At 41.1% G+C, this 22,207-nt stretch overlaps 1 protein-coding gene across 1 annotated transcript in view; it reads left to right on the forward strand.

Annotated features, from left to right (window-relative positions):
* Positions 1-9,280, forward strand: part of TNFAIP1 (TNF alpha induced protein 1) — a 96,284-nt gene extending 87,004 nt beyond the window's left edge. Inside the window, exon 7 of the mRNA XM_085649945.1 lies at positions 1,161-9,280. Coding sequence (XP_085506071.1) covers positions 1,161-1,397 — 237 coding nt within the window. The 3' untranslated portion in view covers positions 1,398-9,280. The remainder of the gene's footprint in view (positions 1-1,160) is intronic.
* The last annotated feature ends 12,927 nt before the right edge of the window (positions 9,281-22,207 follow it).

Raw genomic sequence — 22,207 nt, forward strand, 5'->3', positions numbered from 1 at the left:
GTCTGGTTGGGATAATGATAACATTCCACCATGGCATTACGTTACATTTATCTGGATTCTGAATGTTCTTTTTGAATGAGGATGGCGATTTTCCAAATTTAATGTGAGGATATCAACTACCATATTTAATATGCAGATGGCGATTGCAATTTTTAACATGAGGATAGCAGTTGCCATTTTTAATACGAGGATGATGATTACGAATGTTTACATGAGGATAGTGATTGCCATTTTAAACACAAGGCTGGCAATCCAAATCAGTGTTCATTCTTCTCAAACGGCTGTCGCATCACATCTGCGGAAGCGTAGGGGCGCACTGAGGGAGGCTCCTCCTTTGTGAACTTCACATTTTTAAGTATTTTATGCTATTGCCTACTTCCCTGGGGTCACCCCTTTCTTGTTCGTTGTCATGACTTTCATTGAGCTGTTTGCCTTCAATCAGCCCAGATGTCCGCCTGTCACGGTCTCTTGGGCATCTCCGTTTTTATTTTCCTGATTGGGTTACTAGTTGCACAATATGGGAAGTCTGCACAAAATACATTTTGAAGCAAAGGCCCTATCTGGATTTAGGTAAGATTTTAAACTTCTCCCGATCTTTTGGCATCTCACACCCTTTTTTGCAGGTTTCCTCTGGTTATTCTCACCTTCCAAACTGGCCTCCTGCCTTTATCTGCAACTCCCATGCCCCCTTACGACCTGCCCCTAGTAGACACAGATTCTGCCCTACAGAGTTTGTGCTAGAAAGCTCTACACCATACTGGTGAGAATAATAGTGTGTCTCCTGCCTTAGCATTCACTATTGCCTCCTGCTACTTCTGGTATCTATTGGGCCATATTTTCTTAGATCTTTGAAATAATTGAATATTTATAAATCTGTTCACACATTCATTTGCTGCTCATTGTTTTGTACAGATATCTAAAACAAAGGTTAAAGTATATAATGTTTCTGCTTAGTATTACTCTCTACGCTCCAAAACGACCGTTCTGAAATTCTTTTTAGCTAACAATTATTTGTTTTGGGAAATTGTTGCGGAAAGGTTTTTTTTGTTCTCCTGTTTTTATTTTTTGTAACGTGCTCCAATGACCTTGAGGCTTGCTTTCAGTTTAATAAAACATCTAAAATAAATACAAAATAAAATGTGCTGTCTTGCCATCCCCAGGTGGAGTTTCCTGAAGCTCGAATCTATGAGGAAACACTGAACGTTCTGCTGTATGAGAGTCCTCGAGTACCAGATAACTCCCTACTGGAGGCTACCAGCCGCAGTCGAAGCCAGGCATCGCATAGCGAGGAGGACGAAGGGCTGGAACTTCGAGACAGAGTGCGCCGGATCCACGTGAAGAGATACAGCACATACGATGACAGACAACTCGGTCACCAGTCTGCCCATAGAGACTAACGGGCTCTGGCTTTTTATTGTTTAGCTGTTTTATTTTAGAGGAGGTGAAGTCACCTATACAGAATCTGTTTTAGAACACTAAGGCTGAATTTTGGTAGCTTGCAGGCTTTGTGCCAAATCCAAGTCTTTTTGGTGCTTTCTGGTTTTCAGTTGCATCCTCACCTGCCTCGGGGCGGTACCTCTGAGATCAGCAAAGTAGCTGCGGCATGTGCCTGGAACCATCTAATTAACTTGGACCATTGGCCAAAGTCCTTGCTGAATGGACTGCTTTTTAAATAATTAAGATCATGAAACACAGGTGCCTTTTGATGCCTTCGAACAATCTTGCAGCGACTATCAATGTTCACCTAGATGTTGATCCGCCACAGGGAAGACTGCTATTGACATTGATGGGGGCAAAGGGTTCTACACTGTATAATTATCTCTCAAATAGGGAGCTCCAAGCTGACAAACTAAAGGCAGCGTTCATAAGTAGACATATTGTGTATGCCTGTCGAAGAACAGAACCTGAAGCTGCAAAGCCTTCTCTGAGCTCAAAGGGGTTCTCCTTCTTTGGCTCGTCCAGGTCTTTTGCGAATGCATAACACTAATATTTAAACCAGTCTTCCAGAATGTGTAAAATGTGTTTACTATTGCAAAATATTCACATCCGTTATATACGCTCTACTGCTGTAATAATGAGCATAGTGCAAGACATTTGTCGGTGATGCCCAACTGAGCATCTTTGTATTTGGGCCTAATCCTACCAAGGCATTAGCCAACAGAAATACCTACGTTTAGATCATTTTTTCATTTAATTAAACTACAATAGCTGAAAAATAGCCAAAGTAGGTTGCATTTTACAGTTTCCTCAGATGCCCGTTAAACGTTTTCCGAGCAGTTTCTGCCTTCTGAGTGCTAGGCTGTTGCCTTGGGGTTGGTTCATGCCCCCTGGTGTCCTTGACGCTTGCCGTAAACACAGGAATGCAAGTACATGCAGCGAACTCATGCCCGGAGTCTGCTCCAGCCACGGTTAGAATATCCTAGACCACATTTAGGCAGTATGGAACTATTCGAGATTCACATGCTGTGCACCATCTCGATTATGGTCAGAATGGAATCTTGATTACTTGAAATTAAATGTTTTGGCTTTTGGCTATTGTGGTTGTCTAAGTGGAGCATTCATGGTGAAAGAGAGAGACACATGGCTCCCGTGTTTTGACAGGCAATATTAGAAGGAGACCAATGGGGCACAGTAAAGCCCCAGATTTGCAAATGCTTCGAATGCCAAATTATGCTTGAGGATGGCGATTGCTGGTTTGAGTCAGTATTCCACGGGCTTTGAGTAACATACTAAGGGTCACATTGTAGGGTATGAATGCACTTGGATCAGAACTGCAAGCGCCAGTGGCAGAAAGAAAGAGTTCACTTCACTTTTGAGCAAAAAATGTGTTCTCCTGCCCGGGTGCGGGCTGTAACAGTGCATGCGCAGAAGAACATGCAAGCCACACACAAGGAACTGGTGTTTCTACTGCTATTGTGCCACACCCTGACACTTGAGTTCTAGACTGCACTGCTCCTGCTCACCCACCCCTTCCGCCTTTCAAGGGCCAAAGGCGGGCTGCCCCTAGGAAGATGCATGCCCACTGCCATATCATCATCTCCTATGCAAACAAACCCCCTCCATATACAGATGGTGGCCTGGGGTCCCTTCTCGTTTGGGGGTTTCCTCAAGCGATACATGAGACCCTGTGCATCCACTCCACAGAGTGCAATGGTTGGGTCAATGGGTTGCTTTTTCTAGGTTGTGCACACTCAGTACATCCCTCATGTGTCTGCCACTGTACCTTCTTCAGAAGTGTGGATTCTCGAAATAGCAAAAGTGGACAGCAATTTAAAGAAGGAACCTTCAAAGTGCTTTCTGTAAGATTAGTCTGCCCCCTGCATTCCTGGAGCTTTGTATTTACATGGTCGGCTAGAGTTGTTTTCAGGGATATCTCCCATTAGTGACACTCTGCGTACATCTCATCTCTTCCGCCCCTAGCCTGAAGAAAAACCTGAGAGTGTGTTATTTGCAAAAAAATATCTGTTCTGCACCTTCATTATCTTTGCATCAATATTTTACCAGAGGGACTCCTAGGGAAAACAAGTTGATGTCTTGAAGATCATGGCAGGCCCCTAGAACTCGAGCTGTAAGATTTCAACACTAATGTTGGGGATAAACCACTTACTAATGGGTTGGTTCCCCACTAAGGGGATGTGCAGGTCATGCAGTGCATGCTGGCACTGTTCCTGCTGTTAATACTCCATTTTAGTATAGATAACCGTATCAATAGTAGAGTTGTTTTTCAATTTTTCTGGACTGCCTTACATTCAGGCTTACTGTTTGCAAGGAGCTGCTAATGTTGACCCCTGTGAATCTGTTGTCCTCATTTAAGTGCTCTGTTGGAATATATGCATTTCTAGAGACTTTGCTGACACAAAAGAAAGGGTTGCAGTAAGTTAAAACGTCTATCCCTGTACAAGTAACTACCAGTATCCTAAAAAACAAAAAAATTGAGTAGAAAATCTGATTGCAGTAATGTAGCCTTTTTGGATGCACACTCCAATAGCTGATATGATTGCTTGCGTCGGAAGACTGAGTCACGTCAGTGCTGTCTTTCAGCCTTGTTTCTTTGGGGCTCCGCAGCAGTACATTACCCATGTAGTTTGAACATTTGAGAAAACCGTCCTGAACTGTTTGCTTTTACTATCTTTGAAACAAGTTAAAAAGATCCAGCTCTGTTCAAGCCGGTCTACCATAGCATCAGCCAACCTTGCCTCTGAGGTTTTCATCTAATGTACCAAAGCTTCACCTCTCCGTTCATAACCGCAACGTCTCTGGACATACAAATTTAGGGTAGTCAACAATGAAATGGATGCTGCTGCCATAATGTTGCCACTCGAGTGTTAACCTAACAGTGCCTGCTATCTCTACCACCATCATTTGAGTGTCCTTTGTTAACATTGAAGTGAGCTGCCTCAACCATTATTTGTCCTACCCATTTTATACACAGCAATGTCTATTGTCGCGACTACTGGAGCGTCCACTCTTCATTGTTAACTATGCCACGTCCCCCAGCGGAACTACCTCACTCTCTCCTGCCCATTCTTAAGACCACGTCGGTCACGGTCTTCCATTACCTACCCTTTCTTTCCGTTTACTTTGTTCTTTCGTCAATATTTTACTGTCTTTAAAAGCAAACTGTAATTCACCATTGTTTTGTTTTTTAATACAATAGTCTCCCCCTCAACGCTCCTTTTTTGGCCCAGCTTCTAGCCACCTACAAAAATATGGAGCCATGGGAAAAAAGACCTAGACCAAGACTTTAAAAAAACATAAATAAACAATTATGGCCATATATCCTGTCATCCCATCTGCTTCAGGGTGACAGCGAGCACTTCTTTTTGTGCCTAATGCCCCTTTCCCTTTAAAAGCTCCTCCATCTCGGACTAAACTAACCTGACAGTATGCCACAATTGCGTTGTGCAAGTCTTCTCTACTGAACACCTCTCAGAAGATCATGATTACATGATTACATTGCGCATCTCGCTGCCACCTGTGATGCATATCTCTGGCCACCTTGAGAAAATGTCAGTTAACATAATGAAATGTTAACCTTCACTGCCTACATTTGTCCCCTGCATGTCCAGAGAGAGCTATGTCTTCCCAAGGGTTCTCAGGCACGCTCATCACAGTCCTCGGCTGAACCTTGGTCTTATGTATCTTGTTACTGTACAGACACTCTATGCAGCTCCTAACTGTTGTCTTTACCCGCACATTCAACACCATCTAAAATCAGGCTTTTCTTTTGTTGTGCCGATCCGTAAGAGTCCTTGATGCACCAACTTCATCAAAGTTTGCCTGTCTTTTTCAGGCAGCACTAATTTGTTGCCCATAAATACCAGTCTACCGTGTTCTTCAAACTGTTTCCTGATGCCCCAAAACGTCCTGCACTCTGGCTTTAGATTTCCAGCCCAGCCTTCTCTCAACCTGACTAAAACTTCCTTCAATGTCTAATCTGCAGCCACCAACTCTGTCCACTCTTTTTTTCTTATGTCACCATCCAAGACTTGGCACACCCTAAATTATTCCATCTCCTCCTAAGTGTCCTCCTCCAAGTCCAAGCTATCTTTTTTGACTAATCTGGAGAGACAGTCTGCTGCCCAGTTGCTTCTTCCAGAAATATACATCACATCAAAATCAAACTCCTGCAGCAAAACCACCCATGTGCATATTCTGTTTGATGCTGCGTCAATGTCGCTTTGAGTGAACACTTCCCTCAGAGGCTTATGGTCAGTCGATCACACTCTGCTACCCCCATAAGGTCATCTGCAACTTCCTCACTGCCCAAAATATGCTTGAGGCTTCTTTTTTCAGTAATGGAATAATTGAATTCTGGGCCTTTCAAAGAGAAACATGATCTAGTGCTCATCTTCACTTTCCCATTGTCTCTGCACAGCTCCCAATCCCTTTAAACAGGCCTCTGTAATTAAGGTGGATTTTATTCTCGGATCAAAACTCTGCAAACTGGGTGCTGCTCCACTGCAATTAATGGTCTCTGCCATAATCCAGAGACCACATAATGTCTACTCCCCCCTTAGGCAATTATCTCCTACTATTTGTTCGATTAGCAAACTGTGGCACAAACTTAATGTAATATTTGGTCAACTTCACCAATTCATCCTGGCCTGGCACTTGTAGACCCAAGAGGATTTTATGCGCCTAACCTGTAATCATGTAACCTAAGTACACAATCTCTTTTTCGTTAAAAGTACCTCTTTGCAACCTAATTTTGTGCAGGTAACCTTTTAAATAACCTAGCTGGTCACTAAAACCTCCATAAACACAAAAAATACAACTGCTCTTCATGTCCATCGTCACAGTTTATACTGTTGATACCAGCTAGTTCTTTCAACTTCATGGGAGGATCACTATTCGGATCTAGCATCAGACCCATCTTTCTGATGAAACCAGCTAATGATTCTTTCCCCATTTCTTGATACATAAATATTTTCCGCTACGAGTCTTCCTTTTTATTCTAAATCACCTTTAAAAGTACCGCTTAAGCTTAATGTCTAACGTAGGCTTGAGGTCTGATGTTGGGTTTGAACAGTTTACTCTGCATTTTTTCTTTGTGAACAACTCCTGAAGGGTTAGTGAATTTGCACCCCTGGACATACATACATACATACGTAAGTCTTCTTCAAAGGCCTAGTTTTTGCTAACACCGTTCACCTGCAAAACAATCTCTCTGCAATCCAGCTCACCACCTCAAGAGTTTATCTAAATTAACCTCTTTAACATTTCCCTTTTTAACGTTTTTTGGCCTACAGTTTTTACAGTGTGTTTTATTTCCATACACCTTGCACACTGCCTTCCAAGCACGAAATACACGGTTAGAAAAATGATCAATGTTGCCACATTGGTAGTACTTTCCTTGGAAACCCCCTTAGGAGTGCCTTCTGGTAACTTCTGCTGGATACTGGTACTTTCTTTGTTTGACCATTTTCCTTCTTTATCTCCTTCACACAAGTTATAAAGTGCTCAATTTTGTTTGCAGCTTCCAAAACTTCATTCAGATTGGGGTTGCCTTTGTACCAGAGGTCATCCCTTATATTTTCAATATTGCAGCTATCAGAAATTGGTCCCTTTTTCTTTCCCTTTAGCATCTTCTCAAACTTGCGGGAGAATGTCAATGTTTGTAACTCTGTCACAAAACTGTCGCTCCACACCTCTGCACCCTCTTCCCAGAGTGACATCTTTCAATGACCGTGGTCACTTCTGGAAGGTAGTGCAGATCAAGCTTTCTCATTTAGACTTCATACTCATTCTAACTTTGCACTTCCTCACCGCTGAGTTCATGAAGACGGCCAAAGACCTCGTGACCTTTAGAATTCAGGCATTGAATCAAAAGAAAAGGCTTCCTCTCCACACTCGAGGTCCCCATACTCTGGTACAATACCTGAATACCTTTTTCCATGATGAAGTGAGGAAAAATGGTGACTGTTAATTTCTGCATGGTGTAGTGTCTTGCAAAATGTAATCAAAACAGTTGCAAATGAGCTTGGTGAAAGACGATAAAGAGATTACATGTTCAACTAAATATGCATGTAAATTATGTGCCGAAATTATGCTGGTGCCTGACCATGCACCCGAGTTACCCCACCGGCCCTGGACACACTACCAGAGACACCATGCTGGTACCCAAATGTAACCTGTGAAAGGAATACCAAAAACACTCCCATGAAGAGTACTGCCATAATTGGCTAGTGAACTAACGTTAAAGTCATGCTTATGTCTTTCAGTACAGTCAAGCTGTTAAATCTGCATTTATCGCCAGAGAAGAGCCCCCTCCATATATTTCTGAGCACAAAATTCCAGGGAATTGTTTGAGTTTCAGGTTACTCTGTTCATTGCTCGGCAGCAGTTTGTAGGTTGTGGTATTATGCCTTCTCCTCATCAGTGGTGAAGCAGTTTTTATCCCCTTCGAGATTTTTATATGGCTGCATGCCACATGAGTCACTACATAAGCTTCTCCCAAGAAACGCTTCTCTCCAGTGCATGCATCCCCCATCTGTCACAGTGCAGGTAATGTCACAGTCCCCATCGAGCAGATTGTACAGTTTAAAACAACACAAGATTACCAAGGAGTCAGAGCCTAAAGGGCGAAGTGACTTCACAAGAGTTACGCATTCATCCACATCAGTTCAAATATCCCAGCTTTGAACATGGTTAACTTTCCCAGGATATTTTCATTCCAAACATTAATTCATTGTTTGGCAAAAAGTAGGAGTCAGCCTGGCAGACACTCATACTGTCGAGATGAAACACTCATGCTTCACGTGCACTAATACACCAGTACCTGGCAGCCTGAGCTGATGTGTGCTGGGCTGAAGATGTCACCGCCCTGAGGGCAGTGACATAATCCACCCAGGAAAGCCCTGTGAGGATCCTCCCCTTGTTGAACAAGGGGAAGTGTCTGAAAGCACTGGACGATTTAGGTCCCTGCCCTTGAAGTGTCCTAGGCTATCATCGAGGCCTCGCTCCACACTTTTTCCAACTCGTCCTAGAGTGTAGTGGGACGAGCAAGCCTCACTGATCCCCCACCCCACCCTGAAACGAATTAGGAAAGGTCCTCCTGTCATTGAGTGACACTAAAGGATACCCAGTGAGAGGAGGCGACAGGATCTTCCTGTTGCCTGGCCCAAAGCCTCCAGCTGCATCCCGGGCCACTGTGCTTCTCTCTCCTACCACCCTTGGTCCCCAAGTAAGCGCTCCAATGAAGGTGCATGTGTATGCTGTGCTTGTGAATGGGTTGGTATGTGTAAGTGCATGTGTGTGCGTGTGGAAGGGTGACAGTGAATGTATATGCTTGTGTGTGCTACGCATACCCCTCACCCCAACTAAGTTTTAAAATGAATCAGCCACCACTGCCTTTGGGAGATGTTCTAGCTTGAGCAACCACAGAATGAGCGTGATCGAGATTTTTTCCTGTGGAGACGCTGGACCTGAGCGCAACTGAGAACTATAGTGCAATGCGCTTTGAGGACCCACGTTTGGTCCGCTCTCCATATACTCCAGTTTGAAACTGGGGGTGCCCTACGGGGGGGTGCTTTCAAAGGGACCCATCATAACCATTGAGGAGGGCAGCCAACTTGAGATCAAGTGCAATTTTAAGTCTAACTTTTCAAGAAACTCCATGCTACCCGTGCGTACATTGGATCCATCTATTTCTGTTGCTAAATTATAATTTGACACCTTTTGATTTTCTGTTAATTCTGTTCTTCAGAACTCATCAAAGAGTTTGTGCACATTCCATGTTCATTTGAGTTTGTAAATAAAAATTACATTTAATACTTTTCATCGGATCACGGCCTTATTATTGAAGAAAAGACTCATGTTTTTGGGGATAAGAAACACGTGTGTGATGTAGAATTTCACAACTAATGTCGTATCTGTTTGAGATAGCTTTGTAATAAGTTTTTAAAAATGAATTCCCACGAAGCATAAAATACTGGTCTTCGCCATTAGTACCTACTGTGAGAGCCTTTTTGGTTTGCTTTTCTGGTCAGCTCAAAGCCCCAATCACAAATGACGTTCAGATCTATAGTTTGGCTCAGAAAACGGCCAGCCTTGGGCAAGCTGTCATGCCTCGTTTTACAAGTAGGAACTTCCTTTCCATTCTTGTCAGCGCAGCTGCTGTTTCTCATTTTATCTCTGATTGTTTTTAAAATGAAGTATCGTTATATGAAGTCGGGGCGCCTTTCATGTGTGTTTCCAGTCTCCGCTACGCTCCATCCTCACAGCGCCCCCCTCTGGCACAGCTTCTCGCCGCTCGGATTCGATCTTACACGCGGCTCAGGTTTGGACACATTAATTCCACACTTGTAAGAATCTTGGAACAGGAAGCCGTGGCTACCCCTAGAACTGCCAAATATCACTTATTTCATGAGACCGGAGGTTAATAGAGGGTGCGGGCTCCAAAGGTTATCGACGGACCGATGAACACAATGTTCCATTTATCAGAACCAAGTTCACTTTAAGAGAGTGCAGTTCCTTGTTTTGGTTTGGACTGTTCTCGTCTTTAAACAACAGTCGAAAGGATTTGTACCCTATCCTTTTCCTCTTAAAAGTGTTCTGTTCCATTTTTTTTTTTAGCGTTTTATATAGAGCCAACTAGACCTGAAGATATCGGAGCGCTTTACATGAGCACCAGTTTTGTTACAGACGGACACTTTCATTTTTGTTATGCAGGGGGAGATTATTTGCCCAGAATCGCAAGGTGTTGAGCGTCGTTCTCGAGACACGAACCCGATTCCTCTGCTTCCAGGTCAACCGCTCCAACTGCAAGGCCACACTCCTGACTTATTCTCGTTCCTTATTTGAGCATTATGAACAAAAAAAACGTACGGCTGACCAATGTTAAGCACACCAAATCCGAGATCAATATACAATTTCTTAGTAGGTGCAAAGGCACGTCCAGAGCGAGCCGTACTTATGCTCTACTGGAAAACCAGATATACAAACTTTTTTACAAAGGGACTGTGCACCAAAGGAAAAGTCTTTTCAAATATTCCAATTGTTGTTCTTTTATTCTTATTCAACTCTCAGAAAAATCAGACTCAGCCAACGCGTTTCGTTCTTTACGAACTTCGTCAGGGCTGTGAAAGAATACAAAAAAAAACATACATATGTATAAAACACATCATATACAACATGAAACACAACAAACTACCTTACTAATAATACATATATAAGTGACATTACTATATGTTTCCATACAAATAATGAAGAAACAACGGAGAAAATATACAAATATAATATAACATCACATATAAATACATTACACACAATTTTTAAAAAAGATCAGGACATATTAGTCAGATATACATATAAAACAAGAGTTAAAACTTTCACAAAAAACACATATATATCCTGCCTAAGTGTGTATGAAGTCCAATATTTTAGACAGAAAGTGCCATTTAATGTTTATGTCTAGGAACCTCATCTGTCAGTGTGCTAATAGGTTTATGATCAAGAAATGGGTCTTTATAGGTACCAAATAGCAATGATTTATATGACTAACACCCTAATACAGGAAAAAATATTTTTGTTCATATGCCAATTCTTACCATAGAATGTTTTTAAGAAATGACCTCCACGAATTTCAAAAATGTTCAGCTTCCAAATGGTATATTTGTTCATATAAATTGGTATGTAACCTGGTAAGAATGAATTTTTAAAAAAAAATTATTAAGGCCTCCTGTGGGCATGAAGGATTGAAATCCAAGAGAAAAAAGCGCGAGTAACAAGAGCTTTTCATAAGAAAGCGAAAGACACCTTACCTCTCCAAGTAGCTGAAAGGTGTGTGTACAAATACGATCATATGTGCGTCACCGGATAGTTCAAATAACGGTCGGACTCTTAGTTCAGTCCATAGGTAGCATATGTAAAATTAAAACAACCCTGTTGTTGTGTATTTAGGCCCAATGTGCAGGCTCCATGTTTCTAAAAGAAACAACACGAAACGGAAAATATCATATCCATTCTTAATCTCATAATGTAACACAAAAACCCATTCTTAATCGCATCTCCTAATATTAGTGTTCTGGCCCAATGTCAATGGATGCGACAACCTATATCTCCCATTATATATTTATCCAAAGCCTAAGACCCGATATTATCGTATGACATATATGTCCATTAGACACCACAAAGACCGAAACCAGGTTTCTAATACTTTTGACAAAGCGCTATTATACAATAAATTATAAACCGTAATTATTCCTATTTCACATTGACATATTTATACAATTCCTTCGTAATTATACTAAAAGTGACAGAGCCGTCACATAGATTCCGCCATAGAAAACAAAAGGCAAACAAACTGTCTTTGTAAATCAAGATTCAGCGGTTCTATGTCGCCTAAAATCGTTTATGATAAGAATGTTGTATTGAGGCGATATCCACGATAATATTGCAAACACCACCAAAAACAACCATTTGACGTGGAAACATCAATTTACTTTTCTATCCAAAAGCCCCAAGGGTATCTCATCAGTATGTCACTTTCTAAATACACTACACGATTCCCGTCTTACCTTTGAAACGGGCGCTTCCTCAGGTTACCGGCGAAACCATGCCTCATAGGTCGAGCATCTTAAATAGACCCAGCCCTCATGTCGCGTAACGGGACCCGGAAGTATTTAAATAGCTATTACGATACTCGAGCCGAATTTCCAACCTATGGGCGCCATTTTGGAATGGTGTACAAGTATAGGAATTTATCCGAAAGTATCCGAAAGGAATTTAGAAGAACCAAAAGTGCACAACGTCTACTCTGAACTAAACGCGAAATCCGTTCGTTTATATTGTTTACAGAAATGTACGAAGTAAAATTCTATTGGCAGAGGTAATGTAACCATCACGGTATATTTTTAGAAAAACATTAAAATATCAAAAATAAATTCCCGTACTACTAGGCGACATATTGAAATTACATATCGGTTTGTAAAACTATTAGGAATATTAGTACATTGGTAATAACCAAGTGAACATGGCGTTCAAATCTACGCTAAATACGAAGGCCATTTTTTAATTTTATATGAAAAATGTATGTGCTAGAATTGATTTGAGCAGAATGACGTTAAAGCCTCTCATAATAATTACACGATGTTTGTAAAAGAAAAGAAAACACCATGTAACAGTCAATGATATCTATACGATTGAATACCCAGTTCAGCTCTATTTTAAATTACACAATCAGTTTCATTAAAAATAAATTGTGTATTCAATATGATAATAGTCCATTATAAATTCGAGTTCAAGAGGGATGGGGTGTGTCGCCTGTCCAATCGGACATATAACATCTAGAAACATTACTACCATGCCCAGCCGGGCTTGGTATATAGAATTTTATGTTTCGATATAGTTTCAAACAGTGGAAAAACACCACTTAAAAAGGAAGGGGAAAGACGTGGCAGACAGAATGAAACCAAGTATCAGCCAAAAGACATAGAAGACCGTGAGACATATGAGGGCACATGGTCATTCATTCAAAGTCTCCTTCGGATAGGCCTTATGAACATAATAGGCGAGTTGGTATACCCAAAGGGACTTGTAATATGATCACCACTAATGAGTCTTTATAGTTTACTGAGATTTAGAGTAAAGAGAATACAGGCAAGGGGAGCAGTCCAGCGGGTGTGAGGGGAATCATATTGACCAACATATATTGCAATGTGGTGTCAGAACACATAAATCATATGGATCACATTGCTCTAAATATATCGGGCATTGCCGGCAAAGGTGTTAAACCCTCCAAGGGTAAGCAGGAAAACCAGATAACTATTGAGAGGACCTAGTATGTTAAATGTAGTGACCCCCAGGTATCTTCACCTATAGGAAATAGTGCATTTCCCCATCCGTGTTATGCCCCAGGCTGGTTGCTCTCAAGCGGCAGATCCATTTGGATTCTTTATGTCTCAGCAACAGATCCCTGTTGCCGCCTCTCTTGGGTTTCGGAACATGTTCTATGGCGTGAAACCAAAAATTCATATCCTCAGGATGTTCCCTGGCATAATGGCTGGTAATCGGGTATCTGATGTCATTGGTTTTTATTGCCCTTCTGTGTTCCTGAATCCTGAGTTTTAAGTTACGGATAGTACTCCCAACATAGATTATGCCACATCTACATCCCAGGACATACACCACATAGGTCGTGTTACAGTTTATGAAATTCTCAATCACAAACTGTCTTGAACTGTTGTAGCAAAAAACAAAAGTTTTGTTCTTGCCCAACGGGCAGACATTACACATTCCACAGGTGAAAAATCCTTTAGGTTTGTCTGGTAACCAAGTTTGGGTTTTTTGGGGAGTGGTTATATAGCTAGGACAAAGTGTTCTTTTTAAAGAGGTACCCTTTCTATATGTAATAGATGGTTTGTTATTAATCACATCTCTCAAGCCAGGAACTCCCATCAAAAGGTGCCAATGTTTTCTAAAGATGTTAAAAATAGTATTACTATGGGAGGTGTACTGAGTTATAAACCTGGCTTTGGTGTTGATACCAGGCATTTTTTGTTTATCCTGTAATGTCATGTTCCTACTCATCTTATTGACCCTAAGTTCGGCTTTGTCCAAAGTAGTCTGATCGTATCCCCTTTTAAAGAATCTATTCTTAGTGTCACTGATATGTGTATGAAACATGTCTTCCTCGCTGCAATTCCATCTAACCCTTACCATTTCGCCAAGGGGAATATTTTTCTTTACAGAGTGGGGATGTGCACTGGTCGCGTGTAACACAGCGTTACACGCAGTCTCCTTCCTGTATAATGTACTGTGTATTTGTCCGTGTTTAATATAGAATTGAATATCTAGGAAATTGATGTGTTCTTTATGATACATCATAGTAAATTTGACATTGTACATGTTGGTATTCAGAAAAGATACATATTGATCAAGTTGGTCAATAGACCCGGACCAGAGGCAGATCACGTCATCGATATACCTCCCCCAGTACACGATGTAGTTGGTCCAGGGGGAGGCATCTCTGTTCCAGGCATGCTCCCTCTCGAACCAACCCATAAATAGGCAAGCGTAAGAGGGAGCAAACCTGGAACCCATTGCAGTACCGTGTATCTGCTGGAACCATTCACCGTCAAAAAGGAAAAAAATATTATCCAGGATGATGTTAATCATTGAGACAATCATCTCATTGTAGTCATAGAAACTTGCATCTTCTCTATCCAGGAAGGATTGAACTGCTTTAATACCAAAGGTCTTGTTAATACAGGTATAAAGACTCTCTACATCTAGAGTTACAAACATCAGGTCCTCAGACCAGTCAAAATCTTTGAATTTCATTAGGATATCTTTGCTGTCCCTTACATATGAAGGTAGATTAGGGACATATTTCTGGAGCTTAAGGTCAACAAATTCTGACATTTTCTCCGTGGGTGAGCCCACCCCGGAGATGATTGGTCTACCTGGAGGAAATTTCCCACCCTTATGCACCTTTGGCAATACATAAATGCATGGAAAATTTGGGCAATTCACCCACATGAATCGGCACTCATCTCATGAGGTCTGGTCGCAAAGAAATCCTTAAGTTTTAATGTCCTAGTGAATTTAAAAAGATCAATGTGTAGGTTTGCAAAGACGGAGTCACCTTGGAGCAGTACATGAAGAATGGCAAAATTCCAAGGGGACTCCGTATCCTAATCTTCCCGACTTTTGAAGATCTAAGCGGGGATATACACCTTTGCCAAGAAATTTGATGGGTTACAGGGAACTGAGGATGTGACCAAGAAAAGAACAAGGGATGATAGAGACATAAGTGAGGAAACAGGGTCTAACAGCAACCTATCTCTTTCCTCACTGGGTAGTTCCACATCAAGCCATGTATTACCTGACGTCCCTTTAGAAGAGGGGGCCTCGTCCTTCCAAAAAGAATTAGCCAACCTCAGGATAAGCAGCCGCCTCCAACAGAAAAGAGACCAAACAAAAAGAGGCGGAGAGGGAGGCGATCAAAGAATAATCAAAAGGGGAGGCTTGACAAACAAATCAGGTGCAGTGCCCAAATTGAAGAAGTAGCTATGGGTGGACTTGGAATGACAGGGGACCCCATGACTAGTCAAAATGTGAATACTGATTTGAAAATCATAAATCTTTCAAATAAAATTTTGGATGATGATGAAACAAACTTATTGAGTAAGGGTCTTAATTTCTGCCCCACACAAGGTGGTGACTTTGCAAACCTACACATTGATCTTTTTAAATTCACTAGGACATTAAAACTTAAGGATTTCTTTGCGACCAGACCTCATGAGATGAGTGCCGATTCATGTGGGTGAATTGCCCAAATTTTCCATGCATTTATGTATTGCCAAAGGTGCATAAGGGTGGGAAATTTCCTCCAGGTAGACCAATTATCTCCGGGGTGGGCTCACCCACGGAGAAAATGTCAGAATTTGTTGACCTTAAGCTCCAGAAATATGTCCCTAATCTACCTTCATATGTAAGGGACAGCAAAGATATCCTAATGAAATTCAAAGATTTTGACTGGTCTGAGGACCTGATGTTTGTAACTCTAGATGTAGAGAGTCTTTATACCTGTATTAACAAGACCTTTGGTATTAAAGCAGTTCAATCCTTCCTGGATAGAGAAGATGCAAGTTTCTATGACTACAATGAGATGATTGTCTCAATGATTAACATCATCCTGGATAATAATTTTTTCCTTTTTGACGGTGAATGGTTCCAGCAGATACACGGTACTGCAATGGGTTCCAGGTTTGCTCCCTCTTACGCTTGCCTATTTATGGGTTGGTTCGAGAGGGAGCATGCCTGGAACAGAGATGCCTCCCCCTGGACCAACTACATCGTGTACTGGGGGAGGTATATCGATGACGTGATCTGCCTCTGGTCCGGGTCTATTGACCAACTTGATCAATATGTATCTTTTCTGAATACCAACATGTACAATGTCAAATTTACTATGATGTATCATAAAGAACACATCAATTTCCTAGATATTCAATTCTATATTAATCACGGACAAATACACAGTAAATTATACAGGAAGGAGACTGCGTGTAACGCTGTGTTACACGCGACCAGTGCACATCCCCACTCTGTAAAGAAAAATATTCCCTTTGGCGAAATGGTAAGGGATAGACGGAATTGCAGCGAGGAAGACATGTTTCATACACATATCAGTGACACTAAGAATAGATTCTTTAAAAGGGGATACGATCAGACTACTTTGGACAAAGCCCAACTTGGGGTCAATAAGATGAGTAGGAACATGACATTACAGGATAAACAAAAAATGCCTGGTATCAACACCAAAGCCAGGTTTATAACTCAGTACACCTCCCATAGTAATACTATTTTTAACATCTTTAGAAAACATTGGCACCTTTTGATGGGAGTTCCTGGCTTGAGAGATGTGATTAATAACAAACCATCTATTACATATAGAAAGGTTACCTCTTTAAAAAGAACATTTTGTCCTAGCTATATAACCACTCCCCAAAAAACCCAAACTTGGTTACCAGACAAACCTAAAGGATTTTTCACCTGTGGAATGTGTAATGTCTGCCCGTTGGGCAAGAACAAAACTTTTTGTTTTTTGCTACAACAGTTCAAGACAGTTTGTGATTGAGAATTTCATAAACTGTAACACGACCTATGTGGTGTATGTCCTGGGATGTAGATGTGGCATAATCTATGTTGGGAGTACTATCCGTAACTTAAAACTCAGGATTCAGGAACACAGAAGGGCAATAAAAACCAATGACATCAGATACCCGATTACCAGCCATTATGCCAGGGAACATCCTGAGGATATGAATTTTTGGTTTCACGCCATAGAACATGTTCCGAAACCCAAGAGAGGCGGCAACAGGGATCTGTTGCTGAGACAAAAAGAATCCAAATGGATCTGCCGCTTGAGAGCAACCAGCCTGGGGCATAACACGGATGGGGAAATGCACTATTTCCTATAGGTGAAGATACCTGGGGGTCACTACATTTAACATACTAGGTCCTCTCAATAGTTATCTGGTTTTCCTGCTTACCCTTGGAGGGTTTAACACCTTTGCCGGCAATGCCCGATATATTTAGGGCAATGTGATCCATATGATTTATGTGTTCTGACACCACATTGCAATATATGTTGGTCAATATGATTCCCCTCACACCCGCTGGACTGCTCCCCTTGCCTGTATTCTCTTTACTCTAAATCTGAGTAAACTATAAAGACTCACTAGTGGTGATCATATTACAAGTCCCTTTGGGTATACCAACTCGCCTATTATGTTCATAAGGCCTATCCGAAGGAGACTTTGAATGAATGACCATGTGCCCTCATATGTCTCACGGTCTTCTATGTCTTTTGGCTGATACTTGGTTTCATTCTGTCTGCCACGTCTTTCCCCTTCCTTTTTAAGTGGTGTTTTTCCACTGTTTGAAACTATATCGAAACATAAAATTCTATATACCAAGCCCGGCTGGGCATGGTAGTAATGTTTCTAGATGTTATATGTCCGATTGGACAGGCGACACACCCCATCCCTCTTGAACTCGAATTTATAATGGACTATTATCATATTGAATACACAATTTATTTTTAATGAAACTGATTGTGTAATTTAAAATAGAGCTGAACTGGGTATTCAATCGTATAGATATCATTGACTGTTACATGGTGTTTTCTTTTCTTTTCTTTTACAAACATCGTGTAATTATTATGAGAGGCTTTAACGTCATTCTGCTCAAATCAATTCTAGCACATACATTTTTCATATAAAATTAAAAAATGGCCTTCGTATTTAGCGTAGATTTGAACGCCATGTTCACTTGGTTATTACCAATGTACTAATATTCCTAATAGTTTTACAAACCGATATGTAATTTCAATATGTCGCCTAGTAGTACGGGAATTTATTTTTGATATTTTAATGTTTTTCTAAAAATATACCGTGATGGTTACATTACCTCTGCCAATAGAATTTTACTTCGTACATTTCTGTAAACAATATAAACGAACGGATTTCGCGTTTAGTTCAGAGTAGACGTTGTGCACTTTTGGTTCTTCTAAATTCCTTTCGGATACTTTCGGATAAATTCCTATACTTGTACACCATTCCAAAATGGCGCCCATAGGTTGGAAACTCGGCTCGAGTATCGTACTAGCTATTTAAATACTTCCGGGTCCCGTTACGCGACATGAGGGCTGGGTCTATTTAAGATGCTCGACCTATGAGGCATGGTTTCGCCGGTAACCTGAGGAAGCGCCCGTTTCAAAGGTAAGACGGGAATCGTGTAGTGTATTTAGAAAGTGACATACTGATGAGATACCCTTGGGGCTTTTGGATAGAAAAGTAAATTGATGTTTCCACGTCAAATGGTTGTTTTTGGTGGTGTTTGCAATATTATCGTGGATATCGCCTCAATACAACATTCTTATCATAAACGATTTTAGGCGACATAGAACCGCTGAATCTTGATTTACAAAGACAGTTTGTTTGCCTTTTGTTTTCTATGGCGGAATCTATGTGACGGCTCTGTCACTTTTAGTATAATTACGAAGGAATTGTATAAATATGTCAATGTGAAATAGGAATAATTACGGTTTATAATTTATTGTATAATAGCGCTTTGTCAAAAGTATTAGAAACCTGGTTTCGGTCTTTGTGGTGTCTAATGGACATATATGTCATACGATAATATCGGGTCTTAGGCTTTGGATAAATATATAATGGGAGATATAGGTTGTCGCATCCATTGACATTGGGCCAGAACACTAATATTAGGAGATGCGATTAAGAATGGGTTTTTGTGTTACATTATGAGATTAAGAATGGATATGATATTTTCCGTTTCGTGTTGTTTCTTTTAGAAACATGGAGCCTGCACATTGGGCCTAAATACACAACAACAGGGTTGTTTTAATTTTACATATGCTACCTATGGACTGAACTAAGAGTCCGACCGTTATTTGAACTATCCGGTGACGCACATATGATCGTATTTGTACACACACCTTTCAGCTACTTGGAGAGGTAAGGTGTCTTTCGCTTTCTTATGAAAAGCTCTTGTTACTCGCGCTTTTTTCTCTTGGATTTCAATCCTTCATGCCCACAGGAGGCTATAATAATTTTTTTTTAAAAATTCATTCTTACCAGGTTACATACCAATTTATATGAACAAATATACCATTTGGAAGCTGAACATTTTTGAAATTCGTGGAGGTCGTTTCTTAAAAACATTCTATGGTAAGAATTGGCATATGAACAAAAAGATTTTTTCCTGTATTAGGGTGTTAGTCATATAAATCATTGCTATTTGGTACCTATAAAGACCCATTTCTTTATCATAAACCTATTAGCGCACTGACAGATGAGGTTCCTAGACATATAAACATTAAATGGCACTTTCTGTCTAAAATATTGGACTTCATACACACTTAGGCAGGATATATATGTGTTTTTTGTGAAAGTTTTAACTCTTGTTTTATATGTATATCTGACTAATATGTCCTGATCTTTTTTAAAAATTGTGTGTAATGTATTTATATGTGATGTTATATTATATTTGTATATTTTCTCCGTTGTTTCTTCATTATTTGTATGGAAACATATAGTAATGTCACTTATATATGTATTATTAGTAAGGTAGTTTGTTGTGTTTCATGTTGTATATGATGTGTTTTATACATATGTATGTTTTTATTTGTATTCTTTCACAGCCCTGACGAAGTTCGTAAAGAACGAAACGCGTTGGCTGAGTCTGATTTTTCTGAGAGTTGAATAAGAATAAAAGAACAACAATTGGAATATTTGAAAAGACTTTTCCTTTGGTGCACCGTCCCTTTGTAAAAAAAAAAACCTTATTTGAGCATTCACATGCATGGTGTGCCTCATGGCACTGTCTGGCACAGCTCATTTACCTCCCCCCCCCCCCCCCTCTCCCGCCCCATTCACCCCCACATACACATCAGTCTCATGCTCGGGGACGGCAGAATTATGCTGCAATGATGGAGCAACTTATGCAGCATGGTTCACTAAATTATGCAGCAAGAAAAGGCAAGTTATGCGGCATAATATGGCCCGTTGTGTATCAGTATTGTGACTTTAGTTTGTCATTTTGACACAATTAATGCTGCCTGGGTAAAAGTTACATTTCATTAGCACCAGAGTAACACCCGAGTACTGCATAATCAACTGAAAGGTGGCCAGCTAACTTGTGCTCGGGCTCTGCCCCTGCTTGACACAAGTGTAGTACTGTTTTTTTAGTAACTTTGGATTCGTTGGAGTTAGATGCCTTCTTTTTTTAAATTTTCTATATTAAAGTCTGCAAACGGCGCAGCAGATGGAGGTTTAAGTGATCAGTATGGTAAATCTATAATTATGCAGAAAACACTACAGAATTGCAGAATTCCTGTGCCCTGCCACGCTAATTTAGAAATGTAAGTTTCTCTATTATACAAGTCGTCTTTTTTTAATCTTTTTTCTTAGATATGTCCATCAGTATAATTTTTAGGTCTCGCCTATTTGCGCTGCCATCGCTTTGCGAGGCATGCAGTATATACTGTAGTGTGGAAGCTCCGCCCACTCTCTGCCCATGGGCTTTTGTCTTAAATGCTGCCTTCCGATTGGTTTGAGTCTTGTTTGTCCCTCCTCATTCATCATTTGTATCCTTCCACGGCTATTGGCCCCTTTACTCCTAGCACTATTTTCGTCCATGTCTCCCCACCCCACAGCCCCCTCCCTCAGTCTGTGACTTCTCCCCCAACCCTCCCACCCACTCCAGTTCGTGTTTTCTTGCCTGCCGGCACATCAGTTTTCATCTTCATTATTGCCACCTTGAAATATGCGAGTTCAAAATGCATGCTGTACAAAAACTTCTCGTGTTTAATTAACTAGATTTTAATGTTACTCTAAATATGATAAGACTAGGCAACATTCGGGGTATGCATGGCAACTGACGCCTCTTAGTTCACAAATGGCATTGTTGTCGGGCGGGAGGAGCGGCAGTGTTTCAACTCATTCTTAAAACGAGCACTTTTAATAACTTCCTCTCAATTCAGTGCTATAATCTTGTGTACTGAGGTGACGCGCTAAAGAAATACACTTTTTTGAATTCTGAAGAGACATTATCGCACATTTACATCATGTTTACTGTATGATAAATATGCTGATCATTTTCACGGCTCGCCCACTGGCTCGTATACGCTTGGCTCGTCTCCGGTTGGCTCTACCTGTTAATTAATATATTAGCTCGCGCATCTCTAACAAAAAGAGATGAATGGATACATGACAGTGAGGATGGTAGAGAAATGGACTGGTGCAGACAGACAAAGTTAGTCTCCATTGCCTCACGTCAGAATCATCACTTTCTATAACCTGTAAATCTGCTGGCAACTCCCGCATGCCCCAACCATACCCCCTCACCTATTCTTAGCAGAAGCGGCAGATTCTGAGCTGTGCCCTGCTGGTGCAGAAGAGCACAGCAGAGTGTGTAGAAGCGCTGGGATCCCTAGCCTCTCCGTTTTGCTCTGTGCTTTAGTCGCCCCTCTGTGAGCACTGTCTGGTAGATGAAGCTCTGTGTTAACCCATTCAATGCGTCCGTCGGCCAACAGCCGTTGCGAGCACTACCTCTGTAGTGCTGCGCACGTCCATGAGCCGATGCAGCCCCGCCCGCGCAAGAATTTACCTGCACCGCGGGAGATTTTACGCTGCGATTAACGGGTTAATAAACACATTCAGAGAGGTGGTTGTGT

This window comes from Triturus cristatus, chromosome 3_2, assembly GCF_964204655.1.
Source record: "Triturus cristatus chromosome 3_2, aTriCri1.1, whole genome shotgun sequence".
NCBI lineage: Eukaryota > Metazoa > Chordata > Amphibia > Caudata > Salamandridae > Triturus > Triturus cristatus.